This window comes from Biomphalaria glabrata, chromosome 14, assembly GCF_947242115.1.
Source record: "Biomphalaria glabrata chromosome 14, xgBioGlab47.1, whole genome shotgun sequence".
Taxonomy (NCBI): Eukaryota; Metazoa; Mollusca; class Gastropoda; family Planorbidae; genus Biomphalaria; species Biomphalaria glabrata.
The window spans coordinates 33,045,212-33,065,219 of NC_074724.1; the positions used below are offsets into that span (position 1 = coordinate 33,045,212).

At 37.3% G+C, this 20,008-nt stretch overlaps 1 protein-coding gene across 2 annotated transcripts; it reads left to right on the forward strand.

Annotated features, from left to right (window-relative positions):
* Positions 1-883: 883 nt before the first annotated feature.
* LOC129922646 (uncharacterized) lies at positions 884-18,605 on the forward strand. Of its 2 annotated transcripts, none has more exons than XM_056009315.1 (4): positions 884-2,600; positions 6,955-7,112; positions 8,559-8,707; positions 15,324-18,605. In XM_056009315.1, the coding sequence occupies exons 1-4, from the start codon at positions 1,996-1,998 to the stop codon at positions 15,609-15,611; spliced, it is 1,200 nt and encodes a 399-aa protein (XP_055865290.1). In that variant the 5' UTR covers positions 884-1,995; the 3' UTR covers positions 15,612-18,605. The 2 variants fall into 2 exon arrangements, with proteins under 2 accessions (XP_055865290.1, XP_055865291.1); XM_056009316.1 differs by having other exon boundaries at positions 8,577-8,707.
* Positions 18,606-20,008: the final 1,403 nt, after the last annotated feature.

Genomic DNA, 20,008 nt, shown 5'->3' on the forward strand with positions numbered 1-20,008 from the left:
TTTAAAAAATTATTTTTTTTCTATTGCTGTCATTTTTTTTTATTTTCTAAAGCAACTCTATTGGTCATGAGCTCGGGTTCATTGACCCATTCGAGCCCTGGTTATGCCACACCGCTGATCCAAATGAGTAAGTAGACGTCCTAAGTTACTTGCTGAGCTAAAAAATGTATTTTTGTAATTGATGGGAAGCGTGGTCGAGAGGCCAAGTGCGCTTGAACTTGGCTTGGCTTGGCTATCTAGATGGGCACCCAACACCCAACTCGGGCAGAGTTGTGTTTACTGAGCGCCTAAAGGCAGCACGGAAAACCAACTCCTATATACCCCCTCCCCCCCCCCCCACCGGTCCACACATGAGATTGGACCAAAGCGCTCTGAGCATGCTATAAGCATGAAAGTAACACTATATAAAAGCTATAATAATAATTGAGCTCTTTTGTTACACAAAATATTATTTTTTCTAAGACCTAAGACCTACTTTTTTTTTCTTTCACACTTTCCTTTCTGTTATTATCCTACCTTTTCTTTTATTATTTTTCTTCTTTGTTTTTTTTTTTTTTTTAATTCCCTTTCATTTAATATCATTTCTAATATTTACATAAACCAAATCAGGGTGACTTTTTTTTTTTTTTGTGTTCGATCCACCACGAAAATTGTCATTACGTCCCCTTTTACCAACTCCCCCACCCTCACACGCCCACACATAGGCCCCTACATTCACTTGCCTTACCCACTGTCTTTTCCTCAAAATGTTTGTTTTACTTCTCAAGTCACGTAACAATTCATCGATCCTCTCAGTAACATATTGCACCCCCCCCCTCCCCGGTAACCGGCAAACCGAAATCGTCATTAGTAACTTTACCGAGATCTCAGCATAGTCAGGGCGAGTTGGTCACTGCGCTGATAGGTACAAAAATTATAACCAGATGTGTAGACTCCAGGATTGTATCTAACTCAAAGTCGAAGTCGTTTAGAGTTCAAATCAAATTGCAAGCATTTTGTTTCTCTTCAGCCCTGGGTTTCACGATGTTCATTTACATTTTCGGACTATGTTTATAGGATATTAGGACAAAACATATTTACATTTTCGGACTATGTTTATAGGATATTAGGACAAAACATATTTACATTTTCGGACTATGTTTATAGGATATTAGGACAAAACATATTTACATTTTCGGACTATGTTTATAGGATATTAGGACAAAACATATTTACATCTTCGGACTATGTTTATAGGATATTAGGACAAAACATATTTACATCTTCGGACTATGTTTATAGGATATTAGGACAAAACATATTTACATTTTCGGACTATGTTTATAGGATATTAGGACAAAACATATTTACATCTTCGGACTATGTTTATAGGATATTAGGACAAAACATATTTACATCTTCGGACCATGTTTATAGGATATTAGGACATAAACTTGGTCTAGTTTTTGTTGGACTTTTGCGCGTGTTCTATTTAAAACAAAACGACTAAAACTATTTCAATAGCTGAGTTTACGAAAACTTAAATACCGTTTTGTTTCGTCTTCTGCTGTTCCATTATCACGTTGGAGAGTTCAGATCAGCATCGTCTGAGCAGAGTTGTAGTCCCTGGTGAGCATGACTAGATCCGCATGACTATAGATTGACACATGGAACGTAATTATCTTCTTTTTTTAAAGTAACGTCTGCACGTTATAAGATAAGATAACCAGTACAAGAAAAGATGAATTGTGCCGCGGTTTCCAGGTCAGGCAGCTGCACATAGCCCTTCTACAGTATAGGCCTATCTTCTACCGGGTGCTCCGGAGCCAGCATCTTGCTAAGGCCTTCTGAAAACGTATGCAGCTTTCAGTGACAGCATTCTCTTGTGAGGAGACACTCTGCCTGGGCACATTTGCTAACCTGCACATTCTCCGGAGAAGAGACACTCCACAAGGGCACGTTGTTCAATATAAGAATTTAACGTTTTGCGAACACGTTCAACCCCCCCAATAAAAAATGAACTTAAAATTGCGGTCTCTGTTCAAAGCGTCTCCTCGGAAGATTACTTATGCTGTAATTATTTTCACCAGCCTTATTATTTACAAGGAAATGTTCATTAACACGAACAGCTTTGTGAGAAGTCCGTCTTTTTTGTTTTTAAACACATCGACAGATAAATCTACGAGCCTCAGGGGTCATCTTTTATGGCAACCCAAGTCAAGGGTCAATAGCTTTATGAAGCTCGAACCCAACTCCAGTAGACCGTCATGCTATGTGGTCGAGTTTCTCTCAAGTTTAGATCCGTCGTTTAGAAGTTTTCATATGGATACTATGTGCGACGACCTGGCCAACAAGACGGACGTCATGTGCAGGATTTATATGCGACAGCTAGGTCTCAACACCGAGCTGGAACGGGAGGCCTGTGGTTCGAATCCCAAGGATCTGGTGCCCAAAATTGTTTACTTTGTGACGTTCGGGTCGTACACGTTTAACATTTGGAACTATATCGCAGTGTTGGCGGCCCAACGACATGTCCAGCCAACGGGTTTGTACGTCGTAGGAGACCAGCATCCAGTAGGTCCGTGGTGGGAGCTCACCCTGAGAGATGTCCCTGGATTAAGGTATGTTTAAAAAATTTGCCCTAACTTAACACAAATAAATTATAGTATCCTTCTCAGACCTTGCGAACAATAAGGCATATGATGTAAAAGTCGTCTGTTTCTGTGGCTAAAAGCTAACGAGGGCGACATGTGGCCATCACAACGACCATCCGCCTTTACTTTACTTAGATACCCATTAAAGCTGAGTGGACTCATTTTTTCATTAAGATTCAAACCCGAGACCCCTCACTTCAGAAGTCAGGTAACCTTTAGAGCTGGATTTACCAGGATTCAAACCCGGGACCCCTCAGTTCAGAAACCAAGAGCTTTACTGCTTTGCCATCGTTCGAGATGTCAGTGTCATTGGTTGTAGCTATGGTCGTCAAACTGCGGGGGAGGACAGTAAAGTAAAAGTAAAGTCCCCTTTCAGACCTTGTGGTCCATAGGGCAGATGATGTAAAGTTCATCTGGTTCTGTGACCTACGGTTTACGAGGGTGTGATGTGACCAGCACAACAACCAACCTCCTTTACTTTTCCGCAAATAATGTCAGGTACCCATTAGAGCTGGGTGAACTCAGAGGCGCTCGAAAATCCCGAAATAAAAAATCCCAGTCTTCACCAAGATTCGAACCCGGGGCCCCCGGTTCGGAAGCCAATCGCTTTACCGCTTTGCCACAATTTAGAAAAGAGCATGTGTTGTCTTAAACAAGCAAGGCTAAAAGAATATTCTTTTAGAAGACATTCTCTTATTTATGAGTCGCAGATCATTATGATTAATTCAATCAATATACAGTGGTTTTACAACCAAATTAAACGGAATTAGTAAAGAAATGTAGTGCTATCGTTAAGTTATGCATCATATTAAAATCATACCATGCACCGTGAAAAACAAAACCCGACTTCAAGTGAAGTAGGTCAAAACTGGCGGATACCAACCATATGCCAGGTCATATCGGTGTAATCTCTCCCCTAACCTTCTTTACCCATGGCGATAATAACACGTGAAAGCAGTAACCTCATTCTTGGGTTCGTGTTCAATAGAGCTCATGCCTAGTTTCGTAACGACCTTATGAAAACAGAGACTTTCTGCGAAATAGACCTTGTGAAAACCAAACAAAATATTTAATAACAAATTGTTAATTAAGTAATTGTTGTTTTTTTTAAATTGATCCTTGTGTTGTCAGGTAAAATAATTAATTGTGCCAAATTTCAACTTGATCCGAGATTGGGTGTGGGCGAAATAACGTGTACAAACTTTTTTTTTTTTTACCAGACAGACAGAGTTGATATGAGCTTTGTAAAAAATTGTTAGTCCCAATTCTTGCACTAAATTATATTCTAAAATAGTATATTAATTTTTCAGGCATTTTATACTTTAGATCGGTATGCACACTTCATGAGCCACGAACTAGGAGCAGCAGAGCACTTGATCTACCCATTAGCCATCAATAAACTCAACTTTATTAAGTAGTGGGGCTGTACTATTAGAAAATACGAAATAAATGCGGGAACTGCACCTTTGGAAATGAAAGTTGAAAATGTTCGATGCATAAATTGCTTATTACTCTCTAAACCAGTGGGTTTTTTAAAACTGTGGTCTGCGACCCTCCCCCCCCCCCCTCCCTAAGGGTCCTTAAGACGACCATAGGGGATCCGCAGAAACACAAAAAATCGTACACAATTAAACTAGCTTTTTCGCTTAAAGTAAGTTTATCCTATCGAATAACTTAAATAATAGTCCAGTGTTTATTGTGTCTATTAAAAACTATTACAAGACAATTCAAACCAAAGTGTACGACATTCTGAGAATTGCACCATTGGCGAGCTCAAGATCCCTTTCAGAGATGAATCCAGCTTATTAAAATAGTGTAGTGTAACTGACTTGTTTATTGTCTGCGCGCGTCCAGCGTGACGAAAGGACATGTCCAGGTCGTCATGTCCATTGTGTGTGTGTGTATGTGTGTTTAAATTAGTTAAGCAATGTCGTGAGATGTACTTGTTGTCTCGTCTACTGTGTACTGCAATCTTGACGAATAAAGCCATGGTATTGGTATTCTAGTCGTTATCATTTCATTACAGCCACAGACAAGAAACTTAATCCAATTTTTGAACAAGAACATAAAGTTCGGTTACGAAAACTTCTTTTTCTTCTTCTTCGTTCTCATTTTACATGTCGGAGGGCTCAGATCAGTAATCCTATATCTGAGATGAACCGCGCAGTGGTTTCCAGATCAGGCAGTTCTCCGTATAGTTTTGGCTCTATAGTAGGGTTTTGGGGCCAGAGTCTTGTTCGGGCCTCTTGATATGGTATGTAGCTTTGAAGAACATTGTCTGCACTCTCTGGTGATGCTCCACAAGCGCAGGTTTCTCTCGTCCCGAATGAAAATGAAAATCACTCTATTCCTCTCTACCCAGAAGAAATGATGAAAATAATAGAGAGGAGAAAAAAAAAAGAGAATTGGATCAGCTCACATTCAAATAACAAGAAAAAGAACGCACATTATAAGCTATCTCGAAATGAACAACGCACTCAGAACGGGATACAAAAGAATGAGACATCAAATGTTCCGTTACGAAATCAAATTCCAATTTTACTTCTTACTTTATGTACGTATTCTTATATGGTACTACAAGGATAAATTGCCATCATGAACCTCATCACAAATCAAAGAAACCCACTAGAAATGTGTTCATGTTTGTGAAATGTTTTACATGTTTCGGATGTTCCTTCAGAGTTGAAGATACTTTACTTCCTAGTCCAAACCACTCGAAGGACGACGGGGCATGGGAGCGGGCAGCGTTTGAAACCGGGACCGTCGATAAGTCCAAACGACAGTCCAGCGCGCGAACCGCACGACCAGGCAGTCCTATGTATCTCGTGGAGATTCGCGGTTGCTTTTTACAAATATTGAGCGAGGCATAATTACAATTATCAAATTTCACCAACCTCATTCAAATCATTAATTTTGTTTTAACTTTTAGTATTAGCAAAAGTTATAATTCCGCAAACGAAGTTATAACATTTTTTTTATTTATTTGTGTAATTTATATAGTATTTATGTAGGTCCGTGGGCTAGTTTTAACTATATGAGGAGGTTCCCGGCCCCGGGTAAAAAATTAATTTGAGAACCACTGCTCTAAACGTCATCCGGCTTTGAGTCTGCAATGACGCAATAAGATCTGTATTTTATCGTAATCTCTAACCCTTCTACAATTACCTATACTCTCGAATCGATCATCATGGATTAGCATGCATTACTAGATGCATGACGCGTAGGACGTAATCATTTTCTCTTTTGAAGCCTGTATTTTCTGAGATAAGATAAGATAATAAGAGACTTCTTAAACTGCTGTCGTTGTTTGAAACTGAAGTCTGTGATTATTACCCTTATAACAAAATCTAGATCAGTTTTTTCATAGTCATATTTACCAAATAATGATAAAGTGAAGCTTTGCAATTGATTCCTTTGTATCAATATCAAAATATATTCCATGCCATGGTATTCTATGTTTTTAACTCAAATTGGTTAATTTGTTTACAGTGTCTAGCAAATAGTGTTTCTCTACAAGCTATCTCATTCTTGGCAAATATATAGAATTGTAGAGCCTATAAAAAAAAATAAAACCACAAAACTAGAACTTAAAAAAAAACACAGTGAAAATGATGGCTAATTAGCAAAGTTGATAGAGCGTTCCGATAATAATGGGAATGACATGGGTTTGATACCTATACTGGCAAATTTTTTAATTTTTTTTTTATGACATCTACTTTTCAAACGTCAACTTGGAACAGATTTTACTAGGAAGAAGCAAAATTAAAAAAAAAAACCTTTGAAAATAAAAAACAAAGCTTAGCGAAAGCGGAAGAACTCCGACCTTAAAGCTATATCTATCAATAATGTAGGCTACAAGTTATGTTCCTTATTAGATGTAAAAAAAAAAATTACCAATAATTAATTGACAAAGTATTTTTTTAAAAAATAGATCTATATTTCGTTAAGTCCAATAAATAATTGTCTAACTAAAGTATCAACTTGATCGGAGAATGCGTGAGGGAGAAACAGCGTTAACAATTGTTTAAGGGGACTAAACCCAACAAATTTAGCCACGTCTGCGAATACTGAATTAGTTTCCTTTGTTGGTATTAAAATAAAATAATTATTGAAATGATTCATATCTAGTCTATATCAATGAATAATTGTGCGAAGTTTGAACTTGATCCAAGAAAAAGAAATAACGTGAACACACTTTTTACCACACAGATTGGCAGACAAAAAGACAGACGGAAGGAGTTGATATAAGCTTTGTGATAATTAATCTAAAGCATACGCTAATAACAATGCCTCTAATAAGGGTGTTTCGTTTTTAATTAAGGTTCGTCTACAGACAAGCGCCAACTGTGATGTCAGGAAAGAAGATCACTATCATCCATCAGAAGTCAGATATAGTACGGCTCCAGTTACTGTACATGAATGGCGGGATATATCTAGATGTCGACCAGGTCGTCTTAAGAAGCTTGGATAGTCTGTTAGGTGAATGTTTTGTTTTTTAGTTGTTGTTTTTTTAAAGAGTTGGGTTTTTAAAGTAACAGCAAAATAAGTTATTATTTGTATTCCACAAACAACATAAGTAAGACATTCAGACATTGCGATATATAGGGCAGATGATATTAAAGTCATTTGCTGCTTTGGTCAACTGTTAACGAGGGTGTCATGTGGCCAGCACAACGACCAACCACCTTTACTTTCCCCAACTCAGGTACCCATTAGAACTGAGTAGACTAGAATCCTTAAATTCAAAATCTCAGTCTTCACCGAGATCAGAACCCAGGACCCCAGTTTTAGAAACCAAGCGCTTAACCACTCAGCCAACGTCAGCGGCGTAGCTAGGGTAGTGGAGGGAGGGGAGAATGTAAAAATCCCCCCGGGCCACCACTTGAGGGGGGGGGGGCCCAAAATAAGTCTTTTTTACTTTAAATATTAATGAAAATGCAGGGCCCCTAAAGAGGTCAAGCCCCCCCCCCCAATGATGGCAAATTCTTAGCTACACCCCTGGCCACCCACAGACGCAACAAACAAGGCTATAAATGTGAGCGAAATAAGGTTTTACTAGGCTACTAGCGAGACTTAAACAGTGCACGTTGTGCTGGCCACATGACACCCTCGCTAACAGTAGGCCACAGAAACTGATGACCTTTTACATCCTCTGCCCTATAGACCACAAGGTCTGAAATGGGAAGTTTACTTTCAGCATGGGTCTAAAAATAAATCTCATTACCATTCCACCTCTTAGTTGGCAAACTCTTCATGGGTTCCAAAAGTAAAAAAAACAAACTTGGAGGTTGGACAGTGGGTGATCGGGTGTTTGGAAAACGGCTCCAACGATCTTCCTAGAAACGTGAAAGTTTATGTACATCTTTGGGAAACAAATAATGATATTATTGGCAACATAGTGAAAACAATAGTTTGACCGTTATAATGTTTCCATTTATAATTCTCTTAAAATTAAATTTGGCTTACGTTTTTTTTATATTAAATATAGTTTCAGCGGAAATTCCCGCACTCTACTCAAATGTTTTTAAACATTCTGTAACGTTTTGAATTTTAAAATTTACTTGCATGAGCTTTTTGAGCCCGGCTTATGTAGATATCTTTAGTTTGACTGTTGATAAAGAACTTGACTGTGCAAAGCTTACCCGTAAGCATAAAATGAAATAAAAAGAATGATAAATTATAGATTTCATAAATGAGTAGATGAGAAAAAAACAACCTTTTTAAATGTTTTGTTCTATTTCGTGGGTCCTGGGTTGGAGATCTTATGCCCGAAAGAGAAATCGCTCAATTTATAGATGTATTGGTAAAAAAGGGACCATCAAACAACTTCGTAGATCGAATTTTAATGTAAACATTTTAGGGTTTAAACATAACCATGTTCATTTGAAATATTCACTGCTTAAAACATTTCATTGCTTATTTCAGTGTATAACGTGTCTTTAGGATTGCTGAATGAAGCCACCGGAATGGGAAATGCATTCATAGCCGCCAAAAGATGGGATAGCTTCCTTCGTGACTGGTATCTAGGATATAAGGACTTCCAAAACAACACATGGGGATATAACTCGATGAAGGTAACCACATTTGCAACAAAATGTCTTACAGCGATAGACGACATACTCTTTCTCTATACCATAAGGCTTACGGGTCGAGTGGTATGCGCTCTGGGCTGTCGTCTCCAGACTTCGAACCCTGCTTGCCGACATCCCCGCCGTCCGTCAAAAGAACATCCGAAAGAAACAATAAAAACAAAGAAACAATGACATACTTACATTTTTTTTTCTGCCGCTTGAAAAAAGGTGACCGACTCCAACGCCCCACACCCCTTTTTTATTATTTGGGGGGGGGGGGGGGATGTCAGGACCACGCGCCCCACAGTTTGAGGAACGCTGTATAACTTATTTTTAAATAATGTCCATAAAAATATTATGCCATGAATTCAATAAATACACATATAGGGGTAACTCGAGAGGGAGTTTTTCCTGAGTGGTTAAGCAAATTGTTTCCTGTTTTAAGAAGAAGGCTTGAAAAACTTATCAAATCATTGGCTCATTTAAATTCTATGCACTTCTTCAACAATTTTTTTTTTACATTTGTTTCTTAAATAATAATTATATATGCAGATTTTCACTTAGGGGTCCGTGGGCAAGTTTTGGCTATGTAAAGGGGTCCCCGGGTCAAAAAAAGTTTGAGAACCTCTGATCTATACTACATTTTAAACATCTCATCCCATCAGTTCCAAAAAACAATCTCGGACATGTTTTGGGTAATGCCTAATTTACATCCATGACTAGCTACGACGTGAATTCACTCTGGATGGAAAACCTGTAGTCTTATAAGGAGATATCATGCAAAAATCACATCCCAAAAGACTAATTGATTTGCTACCTGCAATACTTGTCATAGAAAGTTTTGAAATGGTGCGCAAAGGTGCACGCGTTCAATATAATACAACGCCGCACGAATAGTACTTAGAAAAACAAGACAAGATTCTGCTACTACGCTCTTGCGCATGCTCCATTGGCTTCCCGTGAAAGCGAGAATCGATTACAAGGTCGCCACACTTTATCATCAGTGTATATATAACAATGAGATGCCCCTGTACCTTAGAGAACTGATTACTCCATATGTCCCCCAGAGAGCCCTACGCTCAATGGACTCAACGCTTTTAGTAGTGCCACGTTTCTCCCTCAAAAGCTACGGCTTGCGGGCTTTTTCAGTGCACGGACCAAAGGTTTGGAACTCACTCCCCATTGATCTCAGACAGACAACATGCTATACCACTTTTAAGAAGAACATTAAGACCTATCTGTTTAAAACTTTTTAAGATTAGTTTTTGATTGCTATTGTCGTGTTTGTGTTTGTAATGTTATTACAGCGCCTTGAGCCTACATTTTGTTTGTTAACAGCGCTTTTAAATATAATTACTATTATTGTTATTATTATAATCAAGTATCATTCTCCGCCATGACACTAATGGTTGTTGTTTGTTTATTGCTGACTTTGAGCCTAGATCTTAATTAGCATTGCATCATTTTACCTTTCTTTTGAACGTAACACCAGCTGGTGCATCCACTTCTTAGAATTAATCCTAACAGCCAACGTCTACATTGTATTGTGATCAGATAGACTGATAAAGACATGTTGCACTGATTCTATTATCTTAAAGAGTACAGGACATTAGGGGTTTTCCCCCATGACGAAAGACAAAAAAAATATTCAAGAGTCGGGTCTGGGGGAGGGGGGGGGAGAGATAGAGCAAGGTAGGAGGAGGTAGTTATATATAGATAGTGAGAGGGAAAGCGTGAGGAGGGGCTCACAGAGGGCGGAACATTGGGAGAGGTGGGGAGTAGGAGATAGCGCAAAGCGATGGTGAGAGTGAGGTGCCAAGATGCCACGACTAGATGCCAAATTAAGATGCCAAAACAGGTTTTTAATTTCTCTCATTGAGGTTCGCTACCCAGAACTCAAAAAACATTAATAGAAAGATAAAAGGCATAGTCCTCGGCACCAAAATCAGACTGATGCGCTCCCTGGTCATGGCTGAAGTTTTCTATGCTTGCGAGTCTTGGACGCTGACTGCAGAGCTAGAGAAAGGGATCCTAGCAATAGAATTGAGATGACACAGATCCTATGTATCAAATTTAAACCGCAAACGAAGAGATTAGAGACAGGGTTATTCCAGCACAATGACTGCTAACTTTTGTAAAAAAAAACACTAAAACTCTATGGCCATACAACAAGGTCTTCCAGCTTCCCTCAGGGAACAGTACCAGGAAAAAAAAAAAGAAGAGGCAGACAGAGAAAGCCATTGAAAAAGGTTCTGTCCAAGGCAAAAGACAGTGAGGAATGGAGAAAGACGGTCGATAGTCGACAAATATTGTGTAGTGTCCCAACGGTCCAACAGACTAAAAGATAAGTGAAGCTGAACTATTCCTCTTCTTCAATCTTCTTCTACTTCTTCTTCTTTCTCATCGTTATGTTGGAGCTTTCAGATGATTAGACCAATATATGAGATGGGAACTGCGCAGTGGTTTCCAAATCAGGGAGCTCTCCATATAGTTTTCTTTCTATTTTGGTGTTTTGGAGAGTCTTGTACTGGCCTCATAATAAAGAGAACAGTTTTGAAGGACATGGTCAGCATTCTATGGTGATACTCCACATGGGCAGATTCCAATGGTTCCAATTTTGAGCTTCCGGTACATATGTTGTCGCATTCTGTTGTGTCCGGTCCTTCTTGTATGATTACATTGACCATGTGGATTGGATTTTGTACTTATCGTTTTAATTTTTATTTTTATCAGAGATTCAGATAAGAATAGAATTACGTTTTATATTAAGTTCACGGCTTAGATTGATTTTTATCAAAAGAGGAAATAATTCTATATCAGTGTTTATCAGATTTGGACTCTCCATCCCCAAGGTAAAAAAAATTGCCCACCTCCCCCATTTCTTGGGTCGTATGATTGGGTCATAGAAGGCCTAAACGGTCCCAGACTGTGGGCAGCTTAGACCAATAGCGTGTTGCCACGTCTCGGGCTTGTACGACGTGGCAACGAGCTATTGGTCTCCACTGCCCACAGGTTGACACATCGCAGGTCGGTGGTGAGGCCTCTTATGAGGAATAGACACGAATTAATATGCATCTTACAGTAGACCTGTTTTGTGTACGTAACAGTACTGGATTCGGGAGAAATGTGATCCTTTTGACATAGAATACACATAGGCAACGACGTATTGAAAAATTTTCTCTCAGAAGTAAACCCTGTTGCAGACACCCCTCATCAAAAAGTATGAAAGATCTTTTTTTAAACTCTATCATTTTGTCTGTCTGTCTGGTAAAAGTGTGTACGCGTTATTCCTCCGTCACCCAATCACGGATCAAGTTGAAACCTCGCACAATTATTTATTGGTATAGACAACAAATGAATCAATACAAAAAAAATAGCAAATTAGACAATTTATCACTGGTAAATCATTATTTTGTTTACTACAAACAAGCGAAACTAGTACTTCAGTATTCACAGATATGACTAAATTTGCTGGGTTTAATACCAACAAGGGAAACTAATTCAGTATTCACAGATAGAGCTACATTTACTGGGTTTTGTCCCCTTAAATAATTGTTAACGCTATTTCTCCCTCACGTATACTCTCCGATCCAGTTGACACTTCAAAACAATCATTTAATGTACCTAACAAAACATGAATCAACAAACAAAAATACTCAATAAGTCAGTTGGTAATGGATTATTTTCTTTGACATCAATTAAGAGGAATAACTTTATTGATACATTTAGTTTTTAGGGCGGATTTCTTCCTCTTTAGTTAAGCTGTTTTTGTTTAGTGGCGTTATTGATAAATTAATACTCAAATAAAATTTGAAAAAAAAACAAGATTACAAAGACAGTTTGAGTGGAAACACAAACTTAAAATCGGCCCCCGAAGTGGCCCACCCAGGCAGGCTTCAATATTTTCAGAAAGAACATCCAAATGAAATTATATCAAAGACAAATGAGAGATAAGAATGGAGAAAGAAGGTTGACAGATCTTGTGTAGTGCCCCAACGGAACAGCAGATCAAAGGATAGGTGCAAGTGAATGCAAAGTTAGATGTGAACCTGGCCTAACTAGTTCCTCTTTCAGACCTTGTGGTCTATAGGGCAGATGATGTAAAGTTCACCTGTTTTTGTGTCCTACGGTTAACGAGGGTGTCATGTAGCCAGCACAACGACCAACCGCCTTTACTTTTCCCCAACTAATATCAGGTACCCATTGGAGCTGGGTGGAGTCAGAGGCGCCTAAGGATTCCGAAGTTGAAAACCCCAGTCTTCACCAGGATTCGAACCCGGGGCCCCCGTTTCAGAAGCCAAGCGCTTTACCGCTCATCTACCGCGCCTCTCCTGGCCTAACTGAAGTCTTATAATTGATGTAATTGTTTTGAAAAGGCCCAATGTCTTATTCGAATGCTTAAAAAACAAAAAAATTACAAACATAATTTTACAATATAGGAAAAGTTTACGAAAATGAAATTTACAAGATTACTATTCGTTTTAATTTAGGTCTAATTTATAATGCATACTAATTAGCTTTTTCTCTTTAAAAAAATGCTTGCATAACTGGTTTTAAAAATTAGATTTTTCGCTTTCAGAAAAAAAAAAGTAGCCGTTGCATCAGAACTTTGAATGGTCTAAAATATTGTGATGTCGGATTTTCAATATCTTTTCTAGTTTACGAGATCTAAACGGGACGGACGGACAGACGGTCAGATGGACAGACGGAGAGACGTTTCGCACAAAACTAATAGCGTCTTTTCCCCTTTCGGGTGCCGCTAAAAAAACAACTACATTCCTAATGCTATAGAATTACGTCATTAAAAACAAAAGCTCGCCTTCGCATCCCTTTCCTGGGCTCCTAGCGCTTTAAATCAGTGTTTCCCAAAATGTGTTCTGTGAGATTTGATTAGGTGTTCCACGAACTACTGACATGATTAACTATTACGCCTGCACGTGAATTAATCTTTAAGTAAATGCAAGGGGGAAAAAAAGATTATTTCTTATTAGTTCTTCTTGGTAAAGAAATACATTTTCCTAATCCAGCGGCGGCGTAGCATACGCCGCTGTTTTGCAGAGCCGACCTTAGGCCACTGAAACCTATGCGTCCGCAGTGTGCCCCGCACTTTCATAGGACCCGCGCTAATTCAAGGTGTATAAATTATTTAATTAAACCTTTATATATATATATATATATATAATATATATATATATATATATCTTATATAATACAGACGTTACTTCATAAAAGAAGATGATTACGTCCTACACGTCATGCATTCAGTCATGCATATTAACCAATGACTTAAACTCTGCCAAGTCACTGGTTTTCCTGGCTAGCTCAGGCAACCCATTCCATGCTCTAATAGCACTAGGAAGGAAGGAGCATTTGTACAAATTTGTCCTATCATATGGGAATGTGCCTTTATCTTTGTGTCTTTCAGAGTATTTTATTAAATTTTGTTTTTGTATTTGAAGATTATGGTTCAGTGTTTTATGTATAATTGCTACTTTACTTTTGAGCCTTCTGTCCTGAAGGCTTTCTAAATTTAGTGATTTTACTAAAGGTTTTACTCTAGTCAAATGTGAATATTCGTTTGTTATAAATCTCACTGCTCTATTTTGTGTCTTTTCCAGTTTCTTAATGTTTTCTTGAGTTGAGGGGTCCCAAACGGAGGATGCATATTCTATTATTGGACTAACCAAGGTTAAATAACATTTTAGTTTTATGTACTTATTTGATTTATAGAAATTTCTTTTAATAAACCCTAATGCTTTGTTTGATTTTTTATAGTTATACACAGGTGTATTCATATGGAGACATGATCGCAGGTGTCACATTGAATGGCTTTCTGTTTCATGGTGCATACTTTTTTGCAGATGTTGCATCTATCTTTAGATCTAGGCCCTGGATTTGACTCTACATCTCCTGCTATATATATTATAGGCACATTTCTTATTCCATAAACACACATTAATTCTTACAAGTGTTCCTTATTCCCTAGTGCCACTAGAGAATGGAATGGGTTGCCTAAATCAGCCAGAAATACCAACGACTTAGCAAAGTTTAAGTCATTGATTAACATGCATGGCTAGATTGACACATGGAATACGTAGGTCGCAATTATCTTCTTCTTTTTTTTTTTTTGAGTAACATCTGTAATGTATAAGATAAGATATCTTATCTATAAATATTTTTCAAACGTTTTATGCTTGCAAAAAAAAAGCTTAATTTATAACATGTTTAAAAAAAAGAAAAAAAAAATCTTCCATCAACATGAGTATATGTAAATTTCGAAAGACATATCATTTTAATATAAGATTTAGATAAAAAGAAATCTTTTATTTTCTATCTGAAGCCCCAATAAAGCCGGACTTAAATGTTAATAACTTTTTCCAATAAGTATATACTTTTTTTTCCCCATTTATCAGAAACAGTGCTTTAAATCATCATGTATTGTTTATCAGAAATAATATGCTTTAAAGCAACAACAGCATATTTGAATATCGAAATATATATCATTTTAATAAAGCCTAAAGATTAAGATTTTTTTTTTAAAGTCTGTTATTTACAATCTCAACCCAGGATAAAGACGGACGAAAAGGCTAGTAACTTTTGACATGTCTTTTTTCCCCAGGTATCAAAAGGTCTATACTTGACAAACAAAAGCCGAGTCAACCTGATCACAGAATTGATCTATCGCCCACAGTTTTGGGAGTTGCCTCTTCTTTTGAACGAGAGTGTCGCCTTTGATTGGCGCAAGAACTATGCCATGCATGTCTGGACTGCACATGGCAAACTGCCCAAAACAATTCAGGAAATACAGACAGGGAACTCGACAGTGCTTCAGGTGTTCCGTTACGTTATTTATGGGGACCCAAGGCCTCGAGCTGACAGCATTGTTGTGCCGCAGATGCTGCAGTGAATGAGTTAATGCATTTATGTGCTATTTAACGACTTTGAAATCGTGTTAATGTAATATTGTATAAATGTGATATCATTCAAATGTGATATCGTATAAATGTGATATCGTATAAATGTGATATTGTATAAATGTGATATTGTATAAATGTGATATCGTATAAATGTGATATCGTATAAATGTGATATTGTATAAATGTGATATCGTATAAATGTGATATCGTATAAATGTGATATAATATAAATGTGATATTGTATAAATGTGATATTGTATAAATGTGATATTGTATAAATAGAAGCATGTGAGGGTCTAGTCGCTGCTGCATGGCGCTCAAGTCACCCAATCGGACTAGCAGGGCCAACAGGCGTTACCTAGCAAACGCCGTGGAACGTTTTGGAGCACTGTGGGACATGTAGAGCACTCTGCTCATCCACCGCATCCCTGCATAGTGCGAATGTGGAATGATGCGAATGCATGTTGAAAGAGAGAAGGAAGAATCTAAAGATGGAGTAATGTAAACGAAGAAGTATTTGACCTAATATTGTTTTACTCCAGATTAAAGTCTTCATGAGCTACTATAGATGAGTTTGTTGGTGAATAATTAAGAGTCTCATTTGCTCTTAACAACTCCATACCTGCTCCAGTTGCCTCTGGACTCTGCCACTGGATTTGGCACTTCAATAAATGTTCATTGCAAAAGCCACATTCCACGTTGTATAATTATGATTTTGTAAACATGCGATATTGTATTAATGTAATATTGCAACAATGTGTTGTAATATTCACGTGGTATCGCATACAATACTTGTTATATCGATTTAATGTGTTATCAATATGATGTTGCGAACCTGTTTCATTTTTTTTTTAACAGAAAAGGGTTAGAGTTAGCCTTATTTCAGATTCTCTATCTAGACTTTATCGAGAAATGAAATTGTAGTCTTTCTTTTAATATTTTAGAACAGAAATTGCAGTTTTTATGTATGTCTTTGGTAAAAACGTATATAATTTCACGGTTCCTTAAATGCTACAAAACGAGTTTTTGTGGTAAACAAACTAAGAAAGGGCCTCGGTAGTGTCCCACCCAGGCAGTTACAAAGGCAGGTTTAAATATTCTCATCACGGATATGAGCTACAAACTATACAGAATAGATTCTGAGTAGCCAATGTTTATTAAATTTATTAAATAGTAGAAATTTAACAAGTAGTGCTCCCACTGAAGTACAGCTGTAAAGATGGGCTTGTATTGAAATAAAATAGAAAAGTTAATCAGGAGTTGATGGCCGACCATGTACGCTTTATTTTAGGCTTGCAATCATTTGCTATATAGAGGGAGTGAAATATTCTTGTTGGCCTATTAGTCGTGACGATTTGTTTTCATGTGCACATAATTAGGCCTATAGTAATTATATTTAGTTAAGGCCTAGAATAGGATAAATGTTTTTTTGTTTGTTTTTTTTTCATTGGAGACGAAATCCGTGCCAGTTGTCTTTCGATGTGATAAGTTTTAAAATAACTTTGAACAAGAGTGAAGAGTGCAGTCATCTTATTGAGAGTTTTGACGTCTTGTTGATTGCGGTCGGAGTTAGCGCTCGATAGCAGGTTAAACAAGTGCACCAGGCAGAGGCGGACTGGCTATATGGGCATTCGGGCGAATGCCCGGTGGGCCGGTGCCCGAATGTGCCGGTAGGACGACCTAAGGGGTCTCATGAGAGCAACTATGGCACGTATTTAATTGTTAAAGGTTTTATGATATTCTCTTATAAAAGTGGCCCTCAGAGCGTCATGATTACAAAAAAGCGTTTACATTGTAGGTCCTAAAATACTAATTTAACACATTTTCCGAAATAGTGTCATAGCTTACATCCGTAGACAGTGCTACTGTAGACTTCATCCTTTTAGTGCCTACACACTTAGCGATTTCGTATGAAGCTATAGATCTAGAGCTTGCGTACAGTTATTGATACATTATTAAACTTAACATAATGATTTTGAGGAAAGGTAGGCCTATAATTGGAGGCCCGACGTGTGATATACAATATATGGGCCGGTGTGTATAGAAATGCCTGGGCCGATTTTGACACCCAGTCCGCCCCTGGCACCAGGTTACGATAATAGCGGACATAACAATGTACTTCACCGTCGTCTATAAGCTGACACACTGAAAGGGACTTACCTTTATTTAGATCAGTAAGATCTAGACCTAGTAAATATTTAAATCTTAAATAATAAAATCTTCGCGCGTTAGCGCGAAAAAGCGACACTAGATCTATCTCGTGGTAGATCTAATAGGAATAGTCCATTTCCATGCATATACGCACTGATCTACATATATGATTAGCAAAAACTACTTGTTTTTATTAATTTTTTTTTCTGCTTTAGAGGGGGAAATGCGTATTTTCAGATGATAAACCGTACTCGCGTATTTTCAAGTTCATTTGCGTACAAAATACGCAAGATGCGTACTTGTAGGCAACTCTGAATGGCCATATAAATACGAATCCATTCACTCTTTAAGTCATCACTTTGAAGGGATCTTTGACTGTTTGGCGATCTTAAAATGACGGCTGCGTAAAACCAGTCAAACTGCACACGTGTAATAAGTGCCTGCTCCTTACGTTTTTCGGATTTGTCTTTTCATTGTCGTCAATTATTTATCTGTTCTTTAACTCTTTGTCTCCTAACTGACAATACCAACGTTGATTCCACCAGAATGTGGTAAATATTTACGGCGAGAAAGAGTTAACCAGTTTCTTTGTTGTTGCAGTCTGTCCAACGAAACATTAAAGGCCGCTGAACAGCACATCAGCAAACTGCTGGCAGACAAACTTGTTACTGAGCTGGTGATGCCTAGAATTTGCAGTCGACAGACACACCCAGCAAAACCACATGTTCGGATTTTGGGAGTTATTTCAAAACACGGCTTTACATTCCGTATCTTGATTCGTTGGTTTCTTTATTGAAGTCTCACTTTTCTAGCAATAATAATGCTAATGCCTGTTTGGTCTGCTTCATAAAACAGTGTAAGATCTGGAATTCGAAAAAAAATGTCAGTACTGTGCATGATAAGAGTTCATCTCTACGAGAAGCATTAGTGAAATTTTTTTACAGTTTTAGCAGCTACAGTATATATATATATATATATATATATATATATATATATATATATATATATATATATATATATATATATATATATATATATATATATATATATTCCCAATCCGAGCATTCGCTTCAGTGTATAGATATTTCAATATTTTTTACTGTGCATTTAATATCGCATATAAATGCAGGGGGAGGGGCACCTGTTTTTTTTCCCTCAATATTTTCCGTAACAAAAAAGTTGATACTATTTCTTTGGCCATTCCTAAAAACTTGCACCCCTTTGCGAAAAATTCCTGTGTTCGCCCATGTCTACTTGTTACATTTTTATTTCGTATATTTTATTTGTTATATTTTACTAGTTACATTTTAATTGTTATATTTTACTTGTTACATTTAATTTGCTGTATATTAGCTGTTACATTTAATTTATTACATTTTATTTCTTTCATTTTATTTCTTATATTTTATTTGTTATAATTTTCTTGTCTGCTTGTAAATCATTGTGGTTAGAGCTGTTACTGGCTGTTACATTTTTTTTTTCGGTGACTGGTCATTTTATCCCTTGTCACTTCAGCCCCGGTCATTTCAGCCCCAATCAAATATTTTTTCTTATTTATTGTTTCATTTTGCTGCTAAAGTTTTTATTTTAAGCCCTCATTTCATCTAATATATAAATATGATTCTTTAGAATGCTTTTTGATATTTTTTGACATGTTACTAATGTGTTTATAGTGTTTCCCCTTCCATTTTAAATTCTAGATGCGAAATCTTATAATATATTGTAAATCTGGGTGTTGTTACGGTACGACTAGGAATTAGTAATTTGTTTCGGTAATAGGGGGGAAGTTTTTACTTGGTAACGATGACGTGATAGTTTTGTAAAAAAGCAAGAACGAAATAGGAGTCGACACAAATAAAAAGGTTTTCATAACAACGTAGAAATAAGAAGCATTTTATAAATGGCTAGAAGTAGGTGACATTCGATGGTTCCCTTCATGACTATTAAACGTGCTTGATTGTTCATCAGCTGAATCAACTACCTTTATTGATTGTTTAGTCTTTCGTCGGTGTTATTGGTTTCGTTCAGTGTTACCTCCATTTGGGTTTGTTTGTATATCAAGTACTTGACACCGCAGAGACGCTTAACAGTGTATTTAGCTGTAGAGCTTCTATTGGAAGTGGAGGATGTACTATTCTTATATTACACTGCACATGACATAATGATCTAAGGTCAAGGCGTGGTGCTAATAGTGGAAATCTTTTGAAAGATAAGAACGATTAGAATACATATGACT